At 40.3% G+C, this 25,025-nt stretch overlaps 1 protein-coding gene across 22 annotated transcripts in view; it reads right to left on the bottom strand.

Moving 5' to 3' along the window:
* The window catches only part of QKI (QKI, KH domain containing RNA binding), a 116,853-nt gene that overhangs the window by 57,124 nt on the left and 34,704 nt on the right, over positions 1 to 25,025 (bottom strand). For all 22 annotated transcript variants that reach the window (XR_014524404.1, XR_014524405.1, XR_014524406.1 and 19 more), the window contains exons 2-3: positions 19,204 to 19,346; positions 4,554 to 4,670 (exon numbers count right to left, since the gene is read on the bottom strand). Coding sequence is in view for 17 of the 22 variants with exons in the window: in XM_083496612.1 (XP_083352738.1) it covers positions 4,554 to 4,670; positions 19,204 to 19,346 (260 nt within the window). In the remaining 5 variants the exon portion in view is untranslated. The remainder of the gene's footprint in view (positions 1 to 4,553; positions 4,671 to 19,203; positions 19,347 to 25,025) is intronic.

Below are 25,025 nucleotides of genomic sequence, written 5' to 3'. Positions count from 1 at the left end.
CAACAAACACTCTGTGAGGTGAGTGGGGCTGAGAGACTTCAAAGAAGTGTGACTAGCCCAAGGTCACCCAGCAGCTGCATGTGGAGGAGCAGAAACGCGAACCCGGTTCACCAGATTATGAGTCCACCGCTCTTAACCATTACACCACACTGGGTCCCTGTCAGCCAACCCTCGTGTCTGTGACTGCTGTTGTCAAATGCTAGGTCATTTCAGAATAAGACCTCCCTCATCTACAATCTGATTGTGGATGAGAAGGCTGATCTGGTCTGTATCACTGAGAACTGGGTGAGTGAGAAGGGTAGAGTTGGGTCTCACCCAACTGTGGCTACCCTGGGTATTTGGTGCAATATTAAGACAGACCTGAGGGTCAGAGAGGGGAAATTGATGTGGTTTATAGAAATCACCCCCTCTGTTTCTAGGCTCTCTGTCCAGGGGTGGGGAATAGGATAGACTGGGGGTTCTGCTGGTTTACCGCCTGAGCTAACAGAGCTTTTCTTGGAGGTGGTGTTGAGGACTACAAGACTGCTGGTTTTGTGGGGATTTAACAATCTCTGGACTATCTGAATGGCTCAAGCTATTGAAAGGATAGTCCCTAAGCACCCTCTCCCACTTCATGGAGTCCGACTGACTCCCTGTTATACTCCAGAGCTTAGGGTTAGGAAACAAGTTGGGAAACTGCTTGAACTCAAGTGGAGGAAAGATTAAATCAAATGCAATCATCATCGAGCCTACCTAGTGGCAGTGAAAGCAGCAAAAGAGGAATACTTTGCTGCCTCCATTGCATCCTCACTATGCCATCTGGCAGAACTTCTCCAGTAGCGTGGGACCACTTACAATCTGGCCTGAAGGAGGAGGTGGAACAGACAGTAGCTCGCTGTGACTTATATGCAAAGCATTTTGATGACAAAATTACTTCCATACACCAGGATCTTGACTCCACTGTTATTACAGATGAATCTCAAAGAGTGTCCAGGGCACTGTCTAGACCTGTTGTGCTGGTTTCAGCTAGTAAGGATTAAGGAGGTGGACAGGGTCTGCTTGGATTAATGAGGGCAACCACTTGCTCTCTGACCCCTTGCCCCTCTTGGGTAATAAAAAACTAGCAGGGAGGGGACAGCTGGCTGGGCCAGAAAGGTAATTAATGCCTCCTTGCAAGTGGGGGGTGATCTCTGCTTGCTTGACAGAGGCAATTGTATTTAATAGAAAATAAAGATAAGGTATTGACTAAGATGTATAAATGTCTTTTGGAATAGTAATAAAAGACGAGCAGGTGAAATCAGCGATGATACACTGGGCAAAAGACTGGCAGCGTGGGAAAGGTTGTGGAACACAGATTTGAATTTCACAGCATGTTATACACTGAAATAAAATTATATGAAAATGATGTACAGATGGTATTTAACACCTAGTAAATTAGTGAAAATGTACAAGTCAGATATATGCTGGAAATGTAAAGAGAAAAAGGGTACATTTTATCCTGAAGGAGCATCTCCACCCCCATTGTTCAGCCCGGACACTGAGGTCCAGCGCCGAGGGCCTTCTGGCGGTTCCCTCATTGAGAGAGGTAAGGTTACAGGGAACCAGGCAGAGGGCCTTCTCGGCAGTGGCGCCTGCCCTGTGGAACGCCCTCCCAGCAGATGTCAAGGCAATAAACAACTATTTTACTTTTAAAAGACAACTGAAGGCAGCCCTCTTTAGGGACGTTTTTAATGTCTAATGCAGTATTGTTTTTAATATTCAGTTGGAAGCCACCCAGAGTGGCTGGGGAAACCCAGCCAGATGGGCGGGGTATAAATAAATTATTATTATTATTATTATTATTATTATTATTATTATACATGGTGGTCTTGTAAGATAGTAAAAAACGCCTGGGAAATTATTTACAATGAACTGGAGAAAAAAAGTTGAAGGTAACTTTTACTAAAAACAAAACCAAACCAGAGGCTTTTCCTTTAGGGATAATAGGACAGGATACACTGAAAGACCAGGAAAAAAAAACTGTTGGTGTATACAACCATGGCTGCCAGGATGCTTTTTGTGCAGGGATGGGATGAAGACACTGTCCCAACCAAGGAAGAATGGAAAGCAAAGTTGATGGACTATGCCAGTGGTGGCAAACCTATGACACGTGTGCCACAGTGGGCATACAGAGCCCTCGGCCCATGCAGAGGGCATGCAGAGCCCTGCTGCTTGCTGGAGTGGAGGTAGAAGTAGTGGCGGCCGCGGAAGAGCCGCCTGCTCCACCCCCTCGGCTGTTTTCCGCTGGTGCGGCTACTCCTCCACCAGCCGAGCGCTCCTCAGACGGCTCCTCAAGTAGACTGAGTATGGCTAGCACCCGCCCGTGGCGGCCCCAGCCACAGCTGCCGAGCCAAATTGGGAAGCGCCACTGACCGCTGTATGTCATCTTTACTGTGAGGTGACAAGCCAGAGGGCGGGGCCGTGCCGTGCCCGGGAACCTGCCTGGTACACAACCTGCCCTTAGGGACGCTGCAAACATGCGGCTCCCACCCAGGTTCTGGGGCCCCACCAGAGCGCCACCTGGAGCCTTGCCTGAACCATGGCTTGCCGCAGGAGCGAGGAAGCAGTGGGAAGCAGGACAACTCAAAAGCCCAGTTGGCCTGTGTGGCATAACTTTGGGCAGCATGCTCAGAGCAGGATCCCTGGCTGGGGCAGGCCTTCAGCTTCACTGGCGGGGACCACAGCAAACGGTGACAGCAGGCAGGAGCAGCAGCTGCTCCTGCAGCCGCCCTTGCAAGGGTGCCCACCCGCGGCAGCCTCCTGCAACGGGACAAGGGCAGCAGGTGCAGCGCGGCTGGAGATGCTGCAAGGTGGCCGCCTCAGATCAAGAGAAGGCGCAGGTGTGGCCTCACTCATGTGCCAAAACTTAGCCTGGCGGCAAAACAGCAAAAAAGGCACTTAGAGAAAAGAGCATTCTGGTGGCGCACCCTGCTAGGCCTTTCTTGTTTCTAAAGGTGCAAGGCCAGCTTTGTCTTGCAACTGCAAGCCTCCACTTCACCCCCTAGCAAGGCTGCTCTCTTGTCCTGCTTTCTCTTCACTGGGCAATTTCCCATCTGCACTTAACAGGGCTGGTTAAGAATAATAAAGAACTAGCAAGTCATGTATGGTGAGCTATTTATAGATGTCTCCCCCCAAAAATCCCCTCCGAAACAACAACTCCGGGGAACCCCCACCCCAAAAAAAGCTCAACAGCTCTGGGCACTCTGTGATAAATAAGTGGGTTTTGGGTTGCAGTTTGGGCACTTGGTCTCTAATGAAGAATAAGAAATCAAGAAGCAAAGACTTTTAATCAGGAATGGGGGAGATATTAGGATTATTTAAATTACTGTAAACAATTAAATATATTAGCAGGATTAATTTAAAGTCAAGCAATTATAAGGTGATTTTGGAAGAAATGCAGAGAATAATTAAATAAAAGGAGTTAAGTGGGAGATGCAGTTTTGGAAACTATTTTACAGGAAAAGGGAAGAGGATTGATTATTTGCTGCATATTTTTATTTTGTTTGTTTATATTTCCAATGTAATGTACTGCAGTGTGTGGAGTCTTAAATTGCAATCCATCTAAAGGGGTTTAGTGTTATTTATTTTTAAAAGGAACCAACTGGTGCATGGTTTAAACAGCAACGTAATCCACTGATTCCACTCTGACCTTGATATTAAACCTTGGACATACATGGTTTGTGACTGAACTAAGATTAAGTGAAGGATGGCAAGATTTGTTTCACAGATAGTTAATTGTGAGATTTTCTAGTATCTTAAATATTTTCAAGGATAACAGCTTGTGACAGTAGGGCACGGAGAGAAATACCATAGTTGAAAAAGTTTCTTATATTATTTCAAGCATCTCAAGAGTTCCTCTTTCAAGCAACTTTTTAGTTGCAGCAGCACAACACTGAATTCCACAACCAAGTCATTGTCTATTTCAGAATTTAGTATCTAGCTCCGAGTTTGCCATCATTATCCCCTGAGATCACCAAATTTTATATTTTAACTAGCTGGAGCTTTGTAATTTGCACCATTTTCAAAATAGGAATGTCATGTGCATCTTTCCACATGTCACACTGCATTCAGCATGCAGAAGATGAAGCACAGAAAATAATTTAAGCTGTTTACTCAAGTAACCTATTATCATTAGGACTCTTGCTGTTGTAATCAACCACCCAGTCATAATATATCTACAATGTCACCAAAAGTATGAACTCCAAGCCATGAAAACACTAACGGCCTTAAGCAAGTTCCCATGTCTCAACTCCTCAATTTGCTATAGGGATATTAGTACTGGCCTACTTACAATGATGTTGAAAGGATTATCAAGATAATGCAATTGAAGCTCTTTGAATACTTGATACTGTAGGCACAGTTACAAATTCTAGAGTCCACTCAACCAAGACACACACCCATATAACTAAAAGCCTCAAGGTTTATTTAATCAGCATAAAATAATTATATGTACAAACAATGAAGAACATATAAATAGCATAAACAAGCTCTTCTAACAAACTAGGAGTTTTAAAATTATCTTTAAATTATCTTACCTTCTTTTTGTCTCTCATGGACCCTTTGCCTCGGACCATTATCTTACATCCTGTTTCAGCCTCAAGCTGTTTAGCTGTTAGCCCTCTGGGCCCAAGGATTCTTCCAACGAAGTTGAACTGAAATTTAAAGAGGGGGGAAATCACCATTTTCTTCAAAATATAGCAATAAACATTCAGATAACAATCAGCATGACTGTAGTTTAAGTACAAACAAAATCTTGTCCTAATTACTGCTACTCAATTTCCCACAGAACAGAATATCTCTCCACCCTATATTTCACTGGTCTGTTGTCATGCTGTAGTTTGCATGACCGACCACAGGTGGCACTAAGTCCTGAAAACTTTAGTGTGACAATTAGGAAGAGGATGCAGCAAGATGAGGCAGGGACTAAAGGAGAAGACTAAGAGGAGGAGGCAGAAGTAGAGCAACCAAATTTAACCTCCTGGTGGGCAAAGATGGGTCCACAGACCGGAGATTCTCCACCCCTGAGAGAGTGGATCCTCTGACCTCTGGGGCGTGTAACTATTCCTGTCCGCAATAGTTGTCTTCCCAATTCTAGAGCTGGAGAGGGGAAGTGGGCATCATCCCCACAGTTGCACAGGGCTTCCAAGCAGATCAGAGACAAGACATACTATTTTGGGAAGTAGTTCTAGAAAAGACCGATTTGATTGCCTATTAAGGCCAGCCAAACATTATGGAGCCCCCATATTTTACCTAATGCAAGCATCATTGATCACTCTTGAATGTGCAATTACTTTTGCTGCAATTCTTTTTGCATCACTGTATGCAGAGCTTTGGGAAACAAATTACAGAATTTTAAAACAAGCTGAGCCACCTGCTAGCTATCTTTTCCTGCTTAATACACAAATCTGAGCTATATGTTAATTTTATATTTTATTCAGTCAGCTCTTAAATGTCAGTCAAATGAGAACAATACTACTTTTACATCCTTCACACATCTCAACCACGAGAAAAACTAAAAATCGATAGTCACTTCTCACTATGCTCCATGAATAAAGACTAGCAACTACAAAAACACAAATGTAAGAACAGTGTCAGTGATATACTATGAAGTTAGCAGATGTTCATTTGTTAGAGAATATTATATAGCTACTTCCAACAAATAACAAATACATTCTGAATTGTAAAGTTAAATAGGTCTAGTAAACATTTCTAAATAGTGAATAATCAGATCTGATTATATCATTTATATACAATGCACTGTTACATGAGTTGTCACCTTCAAAAACAAACAGAGCAGAAAACTACATACTGGAAACACTAACACATTACTATTCTTAACTGTGATACTAACTCACATTAAAATTAATCTACTGTATATATCCAGTGATTTTTTTAAAAAATCGTGAACTATTTCAACATTGCACCTGTCCCACAAAGGCACTCTAAATAAAGAAATTAAAGGATGTGGGGGGAAATTGTCCACTACAATAAAACAGTGGTTACATTAAACTTCATATAACCATAGAGCAAATTCTTCTGAAACACTGTCCAACTGCTACATTTAACAATAAGCATAATCCAGTCAATTCTACTTATTTCAATAGCTGAAGCTTAGACACTTAGTACGTCAACAAATCGGACAGTGCCTAAATCAAAGTAGATAGTACTGAAGATAAAAGTCTTTTACTATAACTGAATTGCAAAAACAAAATAGTTTTAAATAGGCATATAGTTTTATGAAAGCAGCTGATGAATATCTAAAAGCAATGATAGTGGGAAGTCTTAATTGCCTACATGTAATGTTGTTGTTTGTTTCTCTAAGCTCAATACCAAGTATTAGCATAAAACAGGTTTGGGCACAACAGAAGAAACAGTGCCCTGTCATTTACTTCCTGTAGTTATCATGATATGTTCCTCAAAATGGCAGGAGTTAAATGACCTCACTGGCTGCACGAATATCAGTTTAACATTCCAATTATGTGTGTAGCCTGTCATTATGTCTAGCAAGTAGTAGCAGCAACAAATTCTTTTGCTTCATGCCTATATGAAGAAATAGTTTGAAATCAATCTTCACAAGGGTGCCGAAGCTTAAAGCCAAATAAATCAGGATTGAGGCAAATTTACTTTCATGTTAGTACGAATTCATATTAAATATCAGTGACTATCCCATCCACACATTCATGTCAATGCAAATGTGTCCACTTTTTCCTATACAGATTATCTCTGTACTAAAAAAAAAAGTGTCCATTTGTCTGTGAAATGTAAGGAATCAATGTTTTTGGAAAGCATAACTTGGTGGCTATGATTTATCTATAGACTTCTGGACTATTCTTCCTGCAGAGGAATCTGCTAGAAATTAAGCAGATAAGAATTGATAAGAATTCCACAATTAACATCTGAGTTGAGAGTGGGATCACACTGTCCCATTCCATTCACTGGGTGCATTTGTCCCATTTATGTGTGGCTAGGTAAATGGGAGATTTTTCAGGGCTCCAGCCTCAGGGCCGTAATGCATTGTACACTCCAGGCAGCTGAACACTTGTAGGTACAATCTACAGTTCTAATATTCTACATACAAATCCAGAAACATTTCAAGGCCAACACCTCCTCTCCAACGTGAAATCAAAATAAGACCACCTAATCAAAATTGTATTCCAACAGTATCAAGCTAAAATAATTTACAAGTACTACTTTACAAACCAATTTCATTTCTAATTGGTCCTGGAAATCTGCTGAAAAGCTGTTCAAGTCCCTCCAACTCTTGAATTATCAAATCATATCTATCTTTAGAAATATCACTGACAATCAATTCCAAAAACTGGATTACTGTTTATCACTGCTTCTTTAATCTGGACTAACCAGATTATCTCTGTGATCTCGATAAAATGAGTATTCTAGATAGCAGCAGGTGCTCTGTGCTTTAAAAGGCAAAAACCTAAAAAAACTAAAAATGTAGTATGAGGTTTAGAATGAATTACTAAATCCTTTAAATCCACATTATTCACCTCTAATAACCCATGTACCAAAGAATTGAAGCGTTTAACTGATGAACAGCTTTTCTATCTAATGTAAATATAACAGATCAAATGGAAAAAGCCTGAATGGTTTTCCAGGTCAATCATGATGATGACGATGACAATAATAAGGGAACAGTGGTAGTAGTAAATAAAAGTGCATGGCTTTTTAAAAAAGACTGGTGGCATTCTTTAGGAGCAAAGTAATATCCTTCTTACATTTACTTATATCTGTATGAGGTAGCCCAATTATGTGTGAAATATGTAGAGGGGATTTCAGAAAATAATAAATAGTACTTCCCCACGCAATAACTCCTAAGGACCCCTTCCTAACAAAGCCCCAATTAACTCTCCCAAACCTGCTCCAGAAGGTTGGGAGATCTTCCACAGCAGCTTTCAATCTCACATGAGGAATTATGATTGCACAAGGTCTATTTTTATTTAAAATATTTCTATCTCACTTTTTAATACTGATTCACAAGGTAGCTTTCAATATAAACCTAGAATAATTAAGAACAACAGGATAAAAAGAGGAAAACAGCAATGTTTTAACTCTTTATGGTAAAGGGACAAGGTGCCACAAAAAACCAGAAAGGTCCTGCTACCTGTTACCATCTACATTAATTCAGAAAGTGGGACCATTCTCAAGGCCTCTTAAAATGTTCTTAAAAGTTGAGCATGTATGTGTGAGAGAAAAGTTGGGTGCTCTATTTCTATGTAAATTAGGAACCAATCTGATCATTTCTCAAATAGGATTATTTACACTCTACCTACCAAACATAGGCATGTCATTTTCATCTCATGAAAATCTTCTCTAGTTTGCCCAGTTACTCTCAGACTTTGGTTCAACCTATCAGTCTTGGGCATTTCATTTTGTTTGCTACTTTGCTTTTTTGAGGGTGGAACAGGGCCAAGGCAGAGTGAAGCAGAATGGAACACCACTGGAAAGAAGAAGAGAAGAGAAAATTGTCCGTTGCTCAGATTTCTTTGTTCTCACAATTAACACATACTGTCATGGCTGCTTTTCATAAGACCCTATATGACTATATTTCAAAAGCCTTCCTTTTTTAAGAGAAAAAGGGAAGCATTCAAAATGCACATATATAGTGCAAAGAGATGCAGGACTTTGTTGAAAGAATCAGTGTAAATAACATTCTAGTTGTAAATGAAGATTATTTGCACCATCATTCCAGAAAAATGAAGAACTTTCAGTGGGTAACTTGACTTAAACCAATGGTTTAAAATCAGCCTTTGCTTGCCAATTTTGATTTTTACTATTAGTGGTTGCTAACCTTTGGCTCTCTAGATGTTGAACCTTGACTTACATCATCCCTGACTCTTGTTATGCTGGATGAAGCTGATGCAGGTTGGAAACCAACAACATCTAGAGGGCTACAAATAAGTCATCCTCAATTTAAATTGTTGTTTTAAATCACAATTTAAATAAAGCCACCATCTGCCTGTAGGTCTCCCGCTACTTCAAAGTACACCCTAGGTTTCCGTCTTGTGTCCACCCACTCCTGTAGTCTGCTATCCGTGGATTGTCTGGTCCTCCCCACACAGATGGAAGAGAGAGAAGAAAGGAATATACAAACCCAGAGAACTTAACATTGAAGCTGGGAAGGAAGATGAGGCAGTTGTGAAGAGATGCTGGGTGGCAAACACTTGCCAAACAGTATCACTGAGCCTGAAACCCATTTCAATTGTGACCAAACATCATTTGACAAGCAGTGTTCTTTAACAGCTCGTAACATATATTATGTAAGTCTTGCACTAGTTAGCAGCTTCCCCCAAAATTTAGTGCCAACTGTGGTCTCTGAGCTACAAAGACAGGCCAAATCAGTTAATTTTTTTCACTTACTGAGGAAAAGGTTACTCTAAAACCAGAGAGAGAATTTTAAATATACAGTGGTACCTCGGGTTACATACGCTTCAGGTTACAGACTCCGCTAACCCAGAAATATTACCTTGGGTTAAGAACTTTGCTTCAGGATGAGAACACAAATCGTGCAATGGCAGCAGGAGGCCCCATTAGCTAAAGTGGTGCTTCAGGTTAAGAACAGTTTCAGGTTAAGAACAGACCTCCAGAACGAATTAAGTTCTTAACCCGAGGTACCACTGTATTCAAAAATCTGTTACAGAATTATACTCATAACCCTGGAATCGTTTAAAAGCATATTATTACTTTTTGACAGACAGACCAGCTATCACTTTTTCTTCTTTCTTTTTTTAAAGAAACACTAGTCTTCCACAGATGATTTGAGACCCATTACTTTGCTGGCATCCATCTGTTTTAAGAGACAACGGAGTACACCTCTGGGGTGAAGTCAAACCGCTGCATTTGCAGCACTGAAGTGACCTCCCCAGGGCGCAAGCCTGGCAGTGTGTATGGAGGTTCTGGGTTGCCCAGATAAGAAGACCACCCTCTCGGCCTCACAGGTGTGGTCTACAGGAAAACGGAGAAGTACATTTGGCATCAGTTTGGCTGCAGCAGTTGCTGGAAGGAGGCATACAAAATTTACTCATTAGGCTTTTCTTCTCCCCAGGATATCCTGCAAGGCAGCGGAGGTTTAGGATCAGAGTTTCCCCCCTTCTACATGGGCTACCTTCTCAGGTTGACGAGTCCCATCTGCCCCTCACTTTTCTCTGCAGCACATGCAGAAAATGCACTCCCCAGAAGTACCACAATGTGTCCCCCAACAGAAGTACTACCCCTCCCCTAGCACCCTGACCCATTGCTATCACCATATTGCGAAATTAAGAAGTGAGTAACTGCAAGTTTGTGTTAAAGATGGGGAGCAGGTCTAAAAAAGTTTAAGAGTTTATTTTAAAATCTTAAGTTATTTCCATCTTACATCCTGCATCAGTGTGAGAGATCATCCTAATAATAATAATAATAATAATAATAATAATAATAATAATTTATTATTTATTCCCCACCCATCTGGCTTGGTTTCCCTGGCCACTCTGGGCAGCTCCCAACCGAATACTAAAAAACACAATACAGCATTAAACATTAAAAACATGCCTAAACAGGGCTGCCAAAGTAAGATAAAAGCAAGCAAAGATTGCTTATTGCTTTGACATCTGACAGTAGGGCATTCCACAGGGCAGGCACCACTACCAAGTAGGCCCTCTGCCTGGTTCCCTGTAACTTCACTTCTCGCAGTGAGGGAACCACCAGAAGGCCCTCAGAGCTGGACCTCAGTGTCTGGGCTGAACAATGGAGGTGGAGACGCTCCTTCAGGTATACTGGACTGAGGCCCTTTACGGGTTTAAAGGTCAGCACCAACACTCTGAATTGTGCTTGGAAACATACTGGGAGCCAATGCAGATCTCTCAGGACCAGTGTTCTATGGTCTCGGCGGCCACTCCCTGTCACCAGTCTAGCTGCCGCATTCTGGATTAACTGCAGTTTCTGAGTCACCTTCAAAGGAGCGCATTGCATAGTCCCACATAGAGCGCATTGCATAGTCCAAGCAGGAGATAACCAGAGAATGCACCACTCTGGTGAGACAGTCTGCAGGCAAGTAGGGTCTCAGCCTGCATACCAGATGGAGCTGGTAAACAGCTGCCCTGGACACAGAATTAAACTGTGCCTCCATGGACAGCTGTGAGTCCAAAATGACTCCCAGACTGCACACCTGGTCCTTCAGGGGCACGGTTACCCCATTCAGGACCACAAAGGCCTCCACACCAGCCTGCCCCCTGTCCCCCAAGAACAGTACTTCTGTCTTGTCAGGATTCAACCTCAAACTGTTAGCCGCCATCCCTCCTCCAACCACCTCCAGACACTCACACAGGACTTTCACTGCCTTCACTGGTTCTGATTTGAAAGAGAGGTAGAGCTGGGTATCATCTGCATATTGATGAACACCCAGCCCAAACCCCCTGAAGATCTCTCCCAGCGGCTTCATGTAGATGTTAAAAACTCTGAGGCATCCCACATCTGAGAGCCCAGGGGTCTGAACACTCATCCCCCACCACCACTTTCTGGACACGGCCCAGGAGAAAGGAGCGGAACCACTGTATAACAGTTCCCCCAGCTTCCAGCCTCTAGACGGTCCAGAAGGATGTTAGATTCCATACAATTCATTTTTTGTGAAACTAACAGTGGAATCCTAGCAATATCTTACCCTTACATTAGTCTGTATCTTCTAAGGCTGCAATCCTATCATAGTAGATGGTATGAACTGAAATAAAGTAAATTCCCTTCTCAGATTATGCTTAGTAATTTTTGATAAATAATTTTCTGGACCTAGTTTATGAATGTATCTTATTGAATTTCAATAAACACAAAGTTGAGCAACATGAAATGAACAAGTATTAGTGCCTTACAGACTATTCTATCAGTCATATTATGTAAAGGGGGTCCAAGGGAGACAGGATTGGTGCCAATAAAGTCACATTATTTCACATAGCCTCTCCACAAACTTGCTTGCAAGCCTGGAGGCTTGGAGCCTTCCTGTAGCGTATTGATAAATGTGAGAAAGGGGGCCTGATTTATACATGAGTAATATTCTAAAGAGGAACTACCTTTACAGACCTATAAAAATATGTATGGGCAAATATAAATTCCATATTTAAACTTCTTAGCTGATTCACAGTTACCCTGAAGAAATTGAGTATCCAAATTTGTTGATTACCCTTTGCATATTAAAATATAATTTATCCAGTTAAAGAATTTTTGCTGAATACCCAGCATATCTATGAGTGGAATTCTAAATTTCACTCTTCTAATGATTGAGACCACAACAGCATTTCAACTTAACAGACAGAATGATCCCCCCTCCTCCTCCTGTGTGCTGTTCTGGGGGGGGGGGGCGGGAGGCACCATTACACAAGCAGAAGTGCTAGGCTTCTGCTGACAGGATTAGTTAGGTGAATCCCACCCTCAAAGTTTACAACAAACCCTAAAAGTTTACAAAGTCTGCTAGCAGATTTTCTTAAACCATAGAGTTAATCCTGTTTTGGAACCAAAGTACAACATTAAAATATATCTAGCTATCCCTAATACAATCTTTAAGATTCTATTCTGAATGCGACATAAATCCCTTGAGCTCTGGAAGCTGTAGATCTTTTCCATACAAAACTTGTGGCTCAACTTTAGACTTCAACAAGTTCAATATTGGTATAGCTAGCCTTCTTCCCAATAGTTCAGCAACATTTGAAAACCTTGCCTACTCTCAGATAAGCTTTCAGCTTCATTTCTTTTACACGAGGGTTCCATGAATACAAGGCAATGAAGAATACTCCAGGTTATCTATAATTTCACAAATCTTCACAGTTACTATAGTTTTCATAATTAAATTATTATTTGTTTACAATATAATCCTAAAAATGTGAAAAGCATTCTGAGGCCTATTTCTGCATGAGCAAATGCGAGCATACAACCTGCATACAATAAAAGCAAAATCCTGACAACACCATGTCAGGGGAACCTCTACAGTTTCACCTTTAGTAGATGTAAAGCACTGTGTGTCATCAGCATAATTATTGTCAGCCACTCCAAACTATTTCATGCAGAAGTTGAATTGTATATAGCAGATAAAATGGACCACAGCTTATGCAACACCACTCTTCTTAGCCAGCCAGCCAACAAGTCAGGAATCAAGCCAGCAAAGTGTTGCTCCCTCAATTCTATCTTGGCAACTGGTCCAGAATGATACCAGGGTTAACAGAAGAAACATTTAGTAGGCCTCAGTCCATCTGCAAACTTCTTGAATACTTCTGTTCCGAGTTCTAGTCTCAATTTTTCATATAGAAACAGGTCCTTACATATTTTGCTAAACTTATTTCCAAGAAATGGCTAATCTCTGCTTCTTATATGAAAAAAGTTACAGTCATACCTCTAGTTGCGTTAGGTTCACATTGCGAATTTTTGGGTTGCGAACGCTGCAACCCCGGAAGTGTATACTCCCGGGTTTCGCTGTGTGCTTCACGCATGAGCGCTCTATTGCATCACATGCAGAAGCGGCGCTCTACTTACGGACATTTCAGGGTGCGAACGGCACCCCAGAATGGATCATGTCCATAAGCAGAGGTACCACTGTACTAGCAGTAATTTGAAGAATTGCAACTTGTAAAGGTAAATCAAATTCTTCTACATTAAAAAGCATGCTATAGTAATACTATATTTTAGTCTGCAAAACAGCAAGCAAGAATATATAGTCATCTGAATAAATTGCAAGATTAGAAGGCAAACCAATACATTTACAGTGGGACATTTCACCTAACAGGTAAAGGAGTGGACATAGAGGTATCTTACCACTTACGTTCAATTTCTCCAAACTGTCTGACCTTCACTGTCAGTAAGCAGAATGACAAGCCCACCAACTGTTTCCCTCCCTGGGCTACAATGCATTCTCCTCCTTTTTAAGGCCAGTGTACCACTGCAACAAACAGCAGGGCTTAAGCCAGCTGCTAGAATGTCACACAAATATATTTAGCTCTGATCTCATTTATTGCCTTCCCTTAGTGACAACCATGTAGTAACCTTCTTGCTCTTGCCTGCTGACATTCTTTACCAAACTGGCACCACCCCAGTGCAGCAAGATTATCTGTCATCAAGACACATGCATTCGAGGTAGAGTCTTAATGTATTTATTACTTTTTATTTGCTTGAACTACCTAGGACAAGCTGAAGTTTGGCAAATACTTGGGCACATCCTTTCCTCACTAATTTCAGTAGAGCTGTGTACAAGTCATAAGTGAAATTCTCATCCTGAATTTTTATAGTTTTGTGTTATTACAGATATTGTCATACTATTCATCAATATACCGATCAGATATTAGAAAAGCTACCATACCACAGCTGCATGGGTGCCTTAGGTTGTTTTTGTTTTTTTTTTTTTTATTATTGGATCAAAAGTGTTGTATCTCAATGTTCTAAGTCATTATTTTGGATAATGTGTTATCCACGTTCCCTGTTGGGTCATGTATGCAAGATAACTGACTGTTTAGTTTATTTTGTTTATAGTGAAATAAAATTATACACAAATACACAAACACAGCAATTTAACACATTTTATTTCATTCCTCAAGCTTTGTGGAAAAACTGGTCCTTAGAGACAAACTGGAAAAGGTTTGTGGAAATAGAAGTACTTTTATTCCCATCTGAAGATTGCCAGATATTTCTGTTGTCATTGTTGTCCCCCCGCCAAAGCTCCTTTTATCTGACATGGGGGAAATTCACAGAACTACATTGGAGGATAATTCCACCCATAACATCTAATTACAAAGTCAACCACAAATAAGTTTTTTTTTAAAATACATGATTTTAATAATAGCCCGCATTAGTTGAATTCTCAATACTCAAGACTTAGACCTGCTTCAGACATCATTTGATTGCCAGGAACATGTTTTGAACTTTCACTTCTCCCAAATTCCCTCAATCCCTAACTTCTGGCATGCTTCTTTTGCCATGACAGCTGAATGATTCAAACTATGATTCAAACATTAGGGAAACCCCAATAATGTCCAAGTACAAATATACTTTTATCTCCCTTTGGCCACCCCTTCCTAAACAGCTAAGTGAAGAATGAATGAGAATGCTTAAGTAGGCACAGAAACTCTGATGGAGGCACTGGGGGCGGGGGAGAGAAAAGGCAAGGAGAAGCAAGGGAATATCATGATAAAGGGGATAGCTGGTTAATTGTCATTCCCAAGCAGGAATGCTTGCAGGTACTACATGTCTGACTTAGCTGATCCACAGCTAATATTCAGTACCCTTTTGTTTAGAAATGCAAGGCATCTACAGATAGATGATGGTCAGCTCATTCAAGTCCTCAAGTAATTGATCAAAGAACTGAAATATATATAATTCCAGCATCCACTGAATGATAAACTTATTCTCAACTGGGAACTAAAGAGAAAAATTAATAATCTAAATCACATTAAGGAGCAAACACACCATGCAGATTTCTGAAGTTCAAATTGGTCTAGAAAGAGTAGCATGCTCCATGTTCTCTATCAGGATACCTTCATTCTTTCAAAGTCTGGGTTTCATTGCAAAAGAATTCTGTCTTCCAAACTAATCACAGAAAATTCATATGCTATTTACAATCAGCCATCAAACAGTGATTTGCTGCTGTAAAGGTACATCTATTTAGCATGCCCAATGTATAGACCGAATTAAAGAATTTCAGCAATCCCCAACCAGATTCCAGAGAGTCCTGACTGCAGCTCTTTCTAGTGATGGCATTACTCCATGCTTGAGTACTTCTTCATTTGTTTCACTATCAACTGACAGGATATTCAAACTGTAACCCGATGATCATATTTGATGAGCTCTCTTATTCATAGGAATCTGATCTTATGCAGTCTTTTATTGGCAAGCTGGATTCCGGTAAGGTGCATGAAGTCAGCTTGACCGATTGATCTATCACCCAGCTGATGGCAATACTTGTCAGGGATGTGTTCTTTCTCAAGTTAGCAACACACTGACCATGCTCAACCTCTAAACACACATTTTTGAAGACAGGTATTCATGCTATCTCTCTTCTCTTATCAACCAGTAAGTCTCTGCTTCCTTACCCTCTTGAAACCTAGCACAATAATATAATTAAGGGAAATTAGAAAAGAAATATAGATATAAATATCCAAAGCACTGTCAGAAAGAAGTTCACCTTGTTTAGTAGTGTCACAACTTGGAATTAAAAAATGAGACAGATTCCCTATCATATTTTATAAAAAGGAGACACTTTCAAAGTTTAATTTTTTTTTTTGAAAAGACAGAAGTTCAATGGGCATGCCCTGACATGACTTTCTGGAGTATTTTACATAGCATCATGTCACTGAACTTCTACACAGGACTAATAAACACTACTAAGGGGGCGGGGGGTGAAGGGGTAATACTGATGAAAGCCAGTGTGGTGTAGTGGTTAGAATGTCAGACTAGGACCTGGGAGACTAGGGTTCAAATCCCAACTCAGCCCTGAGCATGGATGCCCAGGTCTCTAGGGTGGCACAGTTAAAGCTAGTGCACCAGCTGCGCCTGTTTCTGGGCACAATTAAAAGTGCTGGTTATGACCTATACAGCCCTTTATGGTTTAGGTCCAAGCTATCTGAAGGAGCGCATTTCCTCATATGAACCTGCCCATGATTTAAGATCTTTCAGGAAGGCCTTCTCTCATTCCCACCACCCTCACAGGCATGCTTGGTAGGAACATGGGAAAGGGCCTTCTCATTGGCTGCACCCAGACTTTGGAACTCCCTCCCTAGCGAAGTCAGACTGGCTCCCTCCTTGCTGTCCTTCCACTGGCAGGTGAAGGTTTTCTTGTTCCAAGAGGCTTTTGAGAACTGACTGCTTTTAATGAGAGGACTGGTGCCATGCTGTTTTTATTGCAATTATCTGTATGGTTTTAATAGATTTTGCGTGCATGCATGTGTGTGTGCGTGCGTGCACACACATACACACACACACTTTTAATTTCAAATTCCATCTAAGTTTAATTTTTAAAATGATTGTTCATAGCTGTTATTATCTATAAGCCACAGTGAGCCTGTCAGTGAAAAGGGTGGGATATAAATAAATATATGTACAACTACAACAGCAACATAAAAAGCTGCCTTAGACCAGGTCAGATATTTGCCCATCTAGCCTAATATTACCCATTATGACTGACAGTAGCTCTCCAAGGTCTCATCACTTCCTGCTGCAGGAATGGAGAACCTCAGGTCTGGCGGCTGAATGTGGCCCTCCAGGCCTCTCCATCTGGCCCTCAAAACTATCTACAGCTCATATCCCCCTCATTGGCCCTACTTTGCACCAGACGTGCTTTTGCCTGACTGGAATGTGTCCTTGAACTCTGATGATGCCTCTTACAAGTCTGGATGGAGGATAGGGAGGGCTGTGTGAGTACATGTAGTAAATGTAGTGAGTACATGCCTACTATACAACGTTTCAGTAGCAGCTCTGTCCACTTTTGCTTTTGGTCATATCCACCACTGGCACAAGGCCCTTAGAATATTGCCTAGAAGGGAATGTGTCTCTTAGCTTGAAAAGGGTTCCCCATCCATGCCTTACTAGATACTTTTACCTGGAGTTATCAGGGATTGAACCTGGCAGCTTCTGCCTACAAAGCATGTGCTCTACACTACTGAGTAATGGTTTTCTCCCCTGGAAACAGATAGTAGTTTGGGAGGGTGGGAGATTTAAACTGGGAATAGTGTAGATAGCAAGAAAATGGCCCTATGTATTTCAAAGGATTTCGAAGTCTGAAAGCAACAAGAACCAGGAGCTAATAAAAATAGAAATATGACATTCTCATCAGCCCAAATCAGCAAGCAGCATGGAAAGCGATTTCAGAAAAAGCAGCAACTTGGCAGAAGCCCTGTCCCAGGATTGGTATTTTTTGTTTTGTTTTTGAGTGGGGTGCTCCTCTCCCCCCCCCCCCCGCCCACCACCGCATTTTCTGGTCCCATGCCCCATTCACTGTATTAAGGCAGTAAATGCTACCCTATCCTGCATTTTAAAAGGTTTTTGAATAAAATTATACGGACTCTGAATTCCTTAGTTTGTTATGTCTTCATTCCATAATTTACTCAACCATTATTAATTCAGGAAGAGCAATATCACAGCTTTCCATTTAGTAGTAACTGTTTTATGTACTAATCATAATTAGTCTGTTACTTAACTGAAAAAGTTACCATTGCTCCTATCAGTATAGTTTCTTTTCTTTTTTTTTACTAAAACATGCATGTATAGACGCTCAACATGCTCAGCTGTGACAAGTATAAAAAACTTGAGCACACTTCCCAAACTCAGTTCTATGTGCCTACAAGTGCTGTGCCCATAATAGGTAGGGCTCAATCAAATCCCAGATATTCTCAGAAAAGCAACTGCACAGATTGTGTATAATTCCAAAAGCATAGACATAAGATTGGACACTTCTCTCAAAACAAAATGGTCAAATGACCAGTCAATCACATTTTAACGGTTGCCTTCCGTTAAACTATACTGCCACTGTATAAAAAAATGAAACTTGCTAACCACATATTTTCCAACTATTAGCAAATCAAAACTTATTACTCAAGATATTTCAGTGTAGATTTAGATATTTAAAGAGTTGTTGTTTAAAAAAAACTTTAGAGCTTTGCAGAAGTTCATCTAATATGAAGTTTCAATTGTTATTCTGTTGTAGAGGCAAGATGTCATGTATTCTGAAGTGCAATCTCATACGTTACAGAAAGAAGAGGGTTCTACCAAATTATCATCTGAGCAGCAAGCTAGCCTATGCCTGTTCTTAGACGTAGGAAGGCTCATATATGGGAACATTTCAGAAACATCTCATTGGAGACAGGTGAGTTGATCCTGAGCACACAAACTGCAGGTGCTGTGGGGATGAGTATAAATGGTCTTACCCCTTGGCATCATGATAGAATCACGTAGCTTCCAGAACAGTATTGCTTTGCCAAGCATTTGACAATAGCTAATACCGTTAACAGCTCGTTATACTTTGTGAAGTGACCACTTTCTCAATCTCAGTTTAGTCCAGAAAAATAGCAAGATATAAGCCATAAAATAAAAAGTAAAGATTGCTCTATTTATCAGACCTTACACCTCAGTAGTATTCTTGGATCTAGAAAACTGGCAAACATGAAGCCACACTGAGAGGGTATTACACAAGCTATAAGCCAGAAGACAGATTCACCAAAAGAAGGTACTTACATCTGGATATTCTTTTACAGGCACATATAGTTTCTCTTGTAACTGTACAATAGGTCCCACAGCATCAGGTAATTCTGCACTTCTCTTCTCCGTGCTACCATTTAACGTGTCGTTATACATGTCTTTCCGTACTCTGCTAATTTCTGTGGGGGGAAATGTATACTTTGTGTTAATCTCAAGACATTACAATTTCTAGAACATTTATTTATCAATTTTATTGTCATCTTTATGGGACCCCAACATTTATTTCAATTATAAAACAATTGGAAACTGAATACATATATGCACCTTTTAAAAGCTACTGCCAGTTATACTCCAGGGATGTTTCTTTACATTAAAAAAAGGCTGTTGTAGTAAAAATTTATAGATGTATTGACAAGGAAAACTTACAAATGTACCAGAAGCTGTTAACTGCTCTTTATTACTGAAATATGTAAAGGGGAATAATCGAAGTATTTCATGAATTTCAGAGGGTCCATTATTGAGCACTATGACAAACCATTTAAAGCAACCAGAGTGTCAATTTATCTTTAACTTTATTCTCAAAGTTACTAGAAAGTTACTAGAACTATTACTAGAATAGATTATGTTTATAATGTTCTATTAATGCAATTAGAAGGTAATCTGAGGTAGGAGATGACATTCTGCTTTATAATTGGTGCAGGGAAACTCATCAATCCCATTTACTACTTCATCATTATATATTTACTCTCTAAAAAATACTCAAAATTGATTCACTACAACTGGAAGTAAAGCTGTCAATACAAAACCTCTTAGTTATTGTTACCATAATATTTTACTTAAGTCCACCTTCAACTTTTGATTCAAGCAAAATACTGAAACCTTGTGAACTATTTAAAGTTTTCCAAAATAAAAGTGTTTTTGCATGCTTTATGAAATCAAATCCAGGATTGATAGGTATCATCCAACATCACACTCTTCCTCTCCTTATCACTGCAGGCCCCCAAAAATCTGCTTCTGAGCGGCGGGGAGCACTCCAGAATAATTATGGGAGACGGGAGGAAAGGAAGTTCCATTGCACAAGTGGAAACTTCATTGCACAATCAGGTGGGAATCATAGGATGTTACCGTAAGGGTTCAACCTCAGAGGAAACTACAGTACAGCAAACAGAAAATTCCTAGGAATTCTAGAACTTTGTTGGGTCCATTGACATACACATGATCACATCAGGTCTACTGCTCAAGAAACAGTCTAAACAATCTTCTGAAACCTCACCTAGTAGTGATCCAATCACAAATGAAGGAACCAAAGCCAATAACCTATTTCCAGACCAATGCAACAAACCAAATATTCCAAAAGAGAAAATAACATCTACATGCTTCAAATGTGGGGCTGGGAACTCAAAAAGATAATACTGACCAAATAGAATTGACTATTCAGCTCTCAAGTAATTCACGTCACACCTCACATCATGATGAAGTCACAGAATATCACTGCTATGACAGAAATGAAGCTTGCATTTACCAAGATCAATCAGCTAGAAGATCAATCAGCTAGATTTTCAAGCAAGTGTTACTGAGGACTGCAGGCTTGAATGTGACTTTACTTTTCTTTTTAAAGGTCCACATTTTGGCAAGTTAAACAGACACCCATGTGTAACATTAAGAACATAATATGATACAGATCTCAATAGCAGCCTCACAAATTCAGGGCACAGCAATTATTAGACAAAAGTTTCTCTAGCTCACCTCCCCTTACAAACCTTACATCTGCCATTAGGGCACACTGGCCCCAACTTTTTCTCAAATTCAAACAGGCTTTCTTGCCTTGTAGTATAGAAAATTCTTCGGTGCCACAGACAACATATATGACTACTTACAGGCTACTGAAATAAAGGTAAACAAAAATGAAACTTTAAATACATGTACAGGGTGGAGGGGCAGGATCTTCCTAAGTTACTAAACCAATGTTTTGGAAGCATCTCTTAAATAATAATTTTCTGTCCCACTGTCCTATTCCATTTTTTATATATGTTGTCTTTCATTAAATTTATACATTCTGTTGGTATTCAGTACAACAGAATCTAATTAACTAGTAGTCACTATAGACTGTGGTGTAGAATATTTACTATTGTACCCAAAATGGAAAAGAATTTCAAAGAGCACATCCAGAAACATTTCAGCTTAGTAACAGTAATTTCATTTCTCTACCACAAACTCACATAAAAATACACCTATGCAGTGTGCAGAATTCTCAACTAAAACCAACTTTAGACTGAATAGTAGTCTCCCCATGTTAAAAACCAGTGAAGTTTCTAAAGCAGTTTGACATGTTTTAAGAAAGGGAATTCCACTAGGTAGCAGAAAACTGTTACATTACTTTAAGTAGCTCTTTGGATCACATACATTAATAGGATTCACTGCAAATTACTGTTTTCCTTCACACTCATTTCTCGTACACAGCAGTTCGAAAGCACACCAGTGCAAGTAGATAAAGAGGTACCGATGCAGCGGGAAGGTAAACAGCGTTTCCATGCGCTCTGGCTTCAGTCAGGGTGTTCTGCTGTGCCAAAAGCAGTTTAGCCATGCTGACCACATGACCCAGAAAGCTGTCTCCTAGGTCCTAGTCCAACACACTAACCACTACTGCACAACAGATGTGGGTTTTTACTTATTTCTGTGTTCTTTGCGATTTAATTTTTTCCTTCCATCAATTTTCCTTGTGAATCCAGTTCATAGTGGTTAGAATGATTGACTTGTCATATGAGACTGATAATATATTTTTAACTATTTGGCAGCATTTCAATTTGGCAGCAAACTCAATTTCATCATTTTCTATTATAAAAATGGACCTGCGGGGTTGCAAAGCCCTCACCCCAACTGCAACACTCGTATCAAATGGCTTCAGCATTTAAAGCAACATCTTCCATACACAAACAGGTTTGAATCTAAACAGCCTTTCAAACTAACATTTCAAAATTGGTATAGCATTCAATTCACAATTCATAGCAGAATATTTTAAAACTCGAGCACACTGATTAGTTGCTAAAATTCCACAAATTTTACCCAGGGCCCACACATTTTGGTGGGAAAGTACACTTTAACAGGGCCTGAATGAACACGACACAACTGAGAACCAAAGACTCAGATGTTATGCAGTACAAGGCCTTATCACCATATTGCAGCAGCAAGCTGGTCAGCAGATGCAACTATGAAGCTCTGTTTTATACAATTTTGAAACAACTTTCAAACCTCAGTCCTGAAAGTGCTACTTGTTTAGTACTCCAAACACCAGCATTGCGAGCATCATTACCCGTTGATAGCACTGACTTTTTTATATCTGCAGTATATCTGACAAGATTTTAACATACTATAGTTTAAGTAGCATTTCTGACAGTAGTAGCAGAGCAGGTATTTCATAAAACATAAAGCATTCTTCTACTAGGACACCTTGTAGAAATGTTTTCCATATTTTAGCTTTACCTCAAGCTCCTATTGGCTATTACTATTCTCCTTTTTAGTACTAGCAGATACAAGTGACACAATGATAACAAAGCAGGAAGCAAAAAGTCAAGCCTCCATTCCTACAAAGAACTAATAAGTCTTACAACCTCAGCCAAAGTTCATGGACTGATAGTATTTTATTGCTCAGGAATCTTTTTCTTAGGGAGAGGATTGGGAGAGGGATCTGACAGCGATGTGAAGGGATAATGGACATTGTGGCTTTTTTCAGAGTGACAAATACAAGAACTACCACCATGACAATACATATCAATGATTAGCTATTTGTGACTATCAGTCCCTGCTCACTTTGCTCTCAAACCCCACTCCCCTAAGACCCCGTACCCTACCCCCACCTTACTCCTCACCAAAGCACCACAGAGCAGACTGCCAACACATCTCCCCTGTTGACTGACCCACGCCACCTCCACAAGTCAATCTCGCTCACCCTCTCCAGCCCCTTACTTGAATTACCCCACTGCCACAAGTCCACCTCACTCACCTGCTTGCCCACCTTGCTCACCCCACTCACTGCCATCAGTAATAGGAGGATGCTTGGAAAAAGCTGTACCACGATCTGCTTTACATTAACACTGAATGGTTTCAGACTAATGCAGCATGCTTTATTTTGATACACACATGCTGGGCTGCAACCAAGAGATAGGCAAAAATGCTGAGCTATGCAATAGCCCAATAGCACTCAGATCTGACCTAAATGAACCAGCACCTAAAACCAAATCTACCTAGAATCAGTGATGGAGAACTTCAGACCCACCACACCCCTCAATCTGGCCTGTCAGGTCTATCTCAGAAAGCCTCACCCATCTGCCAATCATTCTACATCATTTTATTGAGTTTGGAAATAAGCCCTTAAAAAGCAGACAGAAGGATCTCACACCTCCAGTCTTTGTACTGAGCAACAAGGTGCCAAGATCAGGTTTAAGCCCTCTGCCCACTCTGCAAAAAGTAAAATGCACCATTTCCACCCAAACCAGTGAAGGTGATGAGAAATGCTGCCATTTACTTTCATTTCTGATCTTAGCAATTTGCTGCTTAGCACTAACACCAAGTAAAACCCCTTTGCCTCTGTGCCTGCTCAGGCAGAGAGAACTTTCCAGCCACCCAAATCTCACTGCTGGAATGGAGATGGGGAATGAGTGGGCTGAGCATTTGCTAGTGGCCAGGAGGAAGAGAGGAAATGTGTGCAGATATATTTTAATTTAATTTTTGTTTTATGCCAATGGAGAAAATTGTATTTATTTTTCTTTGTACTATTTGAATTTATTCCACTGGTAGGAATTTTATTTTGCTTTGTTTCTGTCTTACCCACCACTGAACACTTGGAAAGTTGGCCATGTTTGAATCCAGCTCTCAGAGTAAGTGTTTCCCTACCCCTCACCCCTAATTTGAACCAAGCTTAAGACTGTTTTCCTCTATAATGAATGAAGTATAACAACAGATGCCCTCATCACAGCAATATCTTATTTGGTGTAACCTATATAACTGTTTTTTGCTCACTTCTCAGTTTATGGATATTTATCACTTGACATGAAAGTTTACTTTACATTTCATGCAAAGTTAAAACACTTATGTAGTAAATGCCAACTCTGAGCACTGACCTAGTCTGGCTCAGTGACTTATCACAGAGATGTAAACTGAAATCAAGGTTTTGAAAACAGTTTAAACACCAGGTGCTGAAGGTTTCCATTTTCCAGCATGTGGGAGTGGGAGAGGTGCCATATGAATATCTACAGGGCTGCTCAATGTATCCACCCCCACATTCATCTAAAAAAGTCAAGTAGAAACAGGGTCACATTATCATAAGCAACCTTCTTTGCAGTTAGCAAGCTTCTAACAAAGCACCTTGTCTTCGCTGCACAAGCTGCCTTGTGACAAGTAATTACAGCAGCCTTCCCTAATATGATGCCCTCCCAAATGTTTTGGACTCTGTTTCCCTGCAATCCCAACTAGCAAGACCAATAGCCAGGAATAATGACAGTTGCAGACCAAATACCTAGAGGGCACTAAGTTGAAGATGCCTGGTTTAGACGTGCGAAGGCACACGAGCTGGCAAGAACACAAAGAACTTGACCAAAAGATGCAAAGAATCGTAACTGACTTTAAAAGAATTCTTCACAAAAGATAATTGTTTTGTTTTAGAACAACTGTTTTCATTATGCTTTATTAGGATGAAAGATTATCACTTTTCTCATTTTTGTAAACCAACATACTTCACTATGGGTAAATGCAGTTGATACCCAGGAAACAAAACCTACTTTTAGGTACTTACACCTATGTAACGCAAACCAGTATGAGCTGCTAAAGCAACTATTGTTGAATAAAAGCATATGTTCATTTAA

The sequence above is a fragment of the Podarcis liolepis genome (genome assembly GCF_965112155.1).
Source record: "Podarcis liolepis genome assembly, chromosome: 3".
In the NCBI taxonomy this organism is placed as follows: Eukaryota; Metazoa; Chordata; class Lepidosauria; order Squamata; family Lacertidae; genus Podarcis; species Podarcis liolepis.
This window is presented reverse-complemented; position numbering and strand designations above follow the sequence as displayed.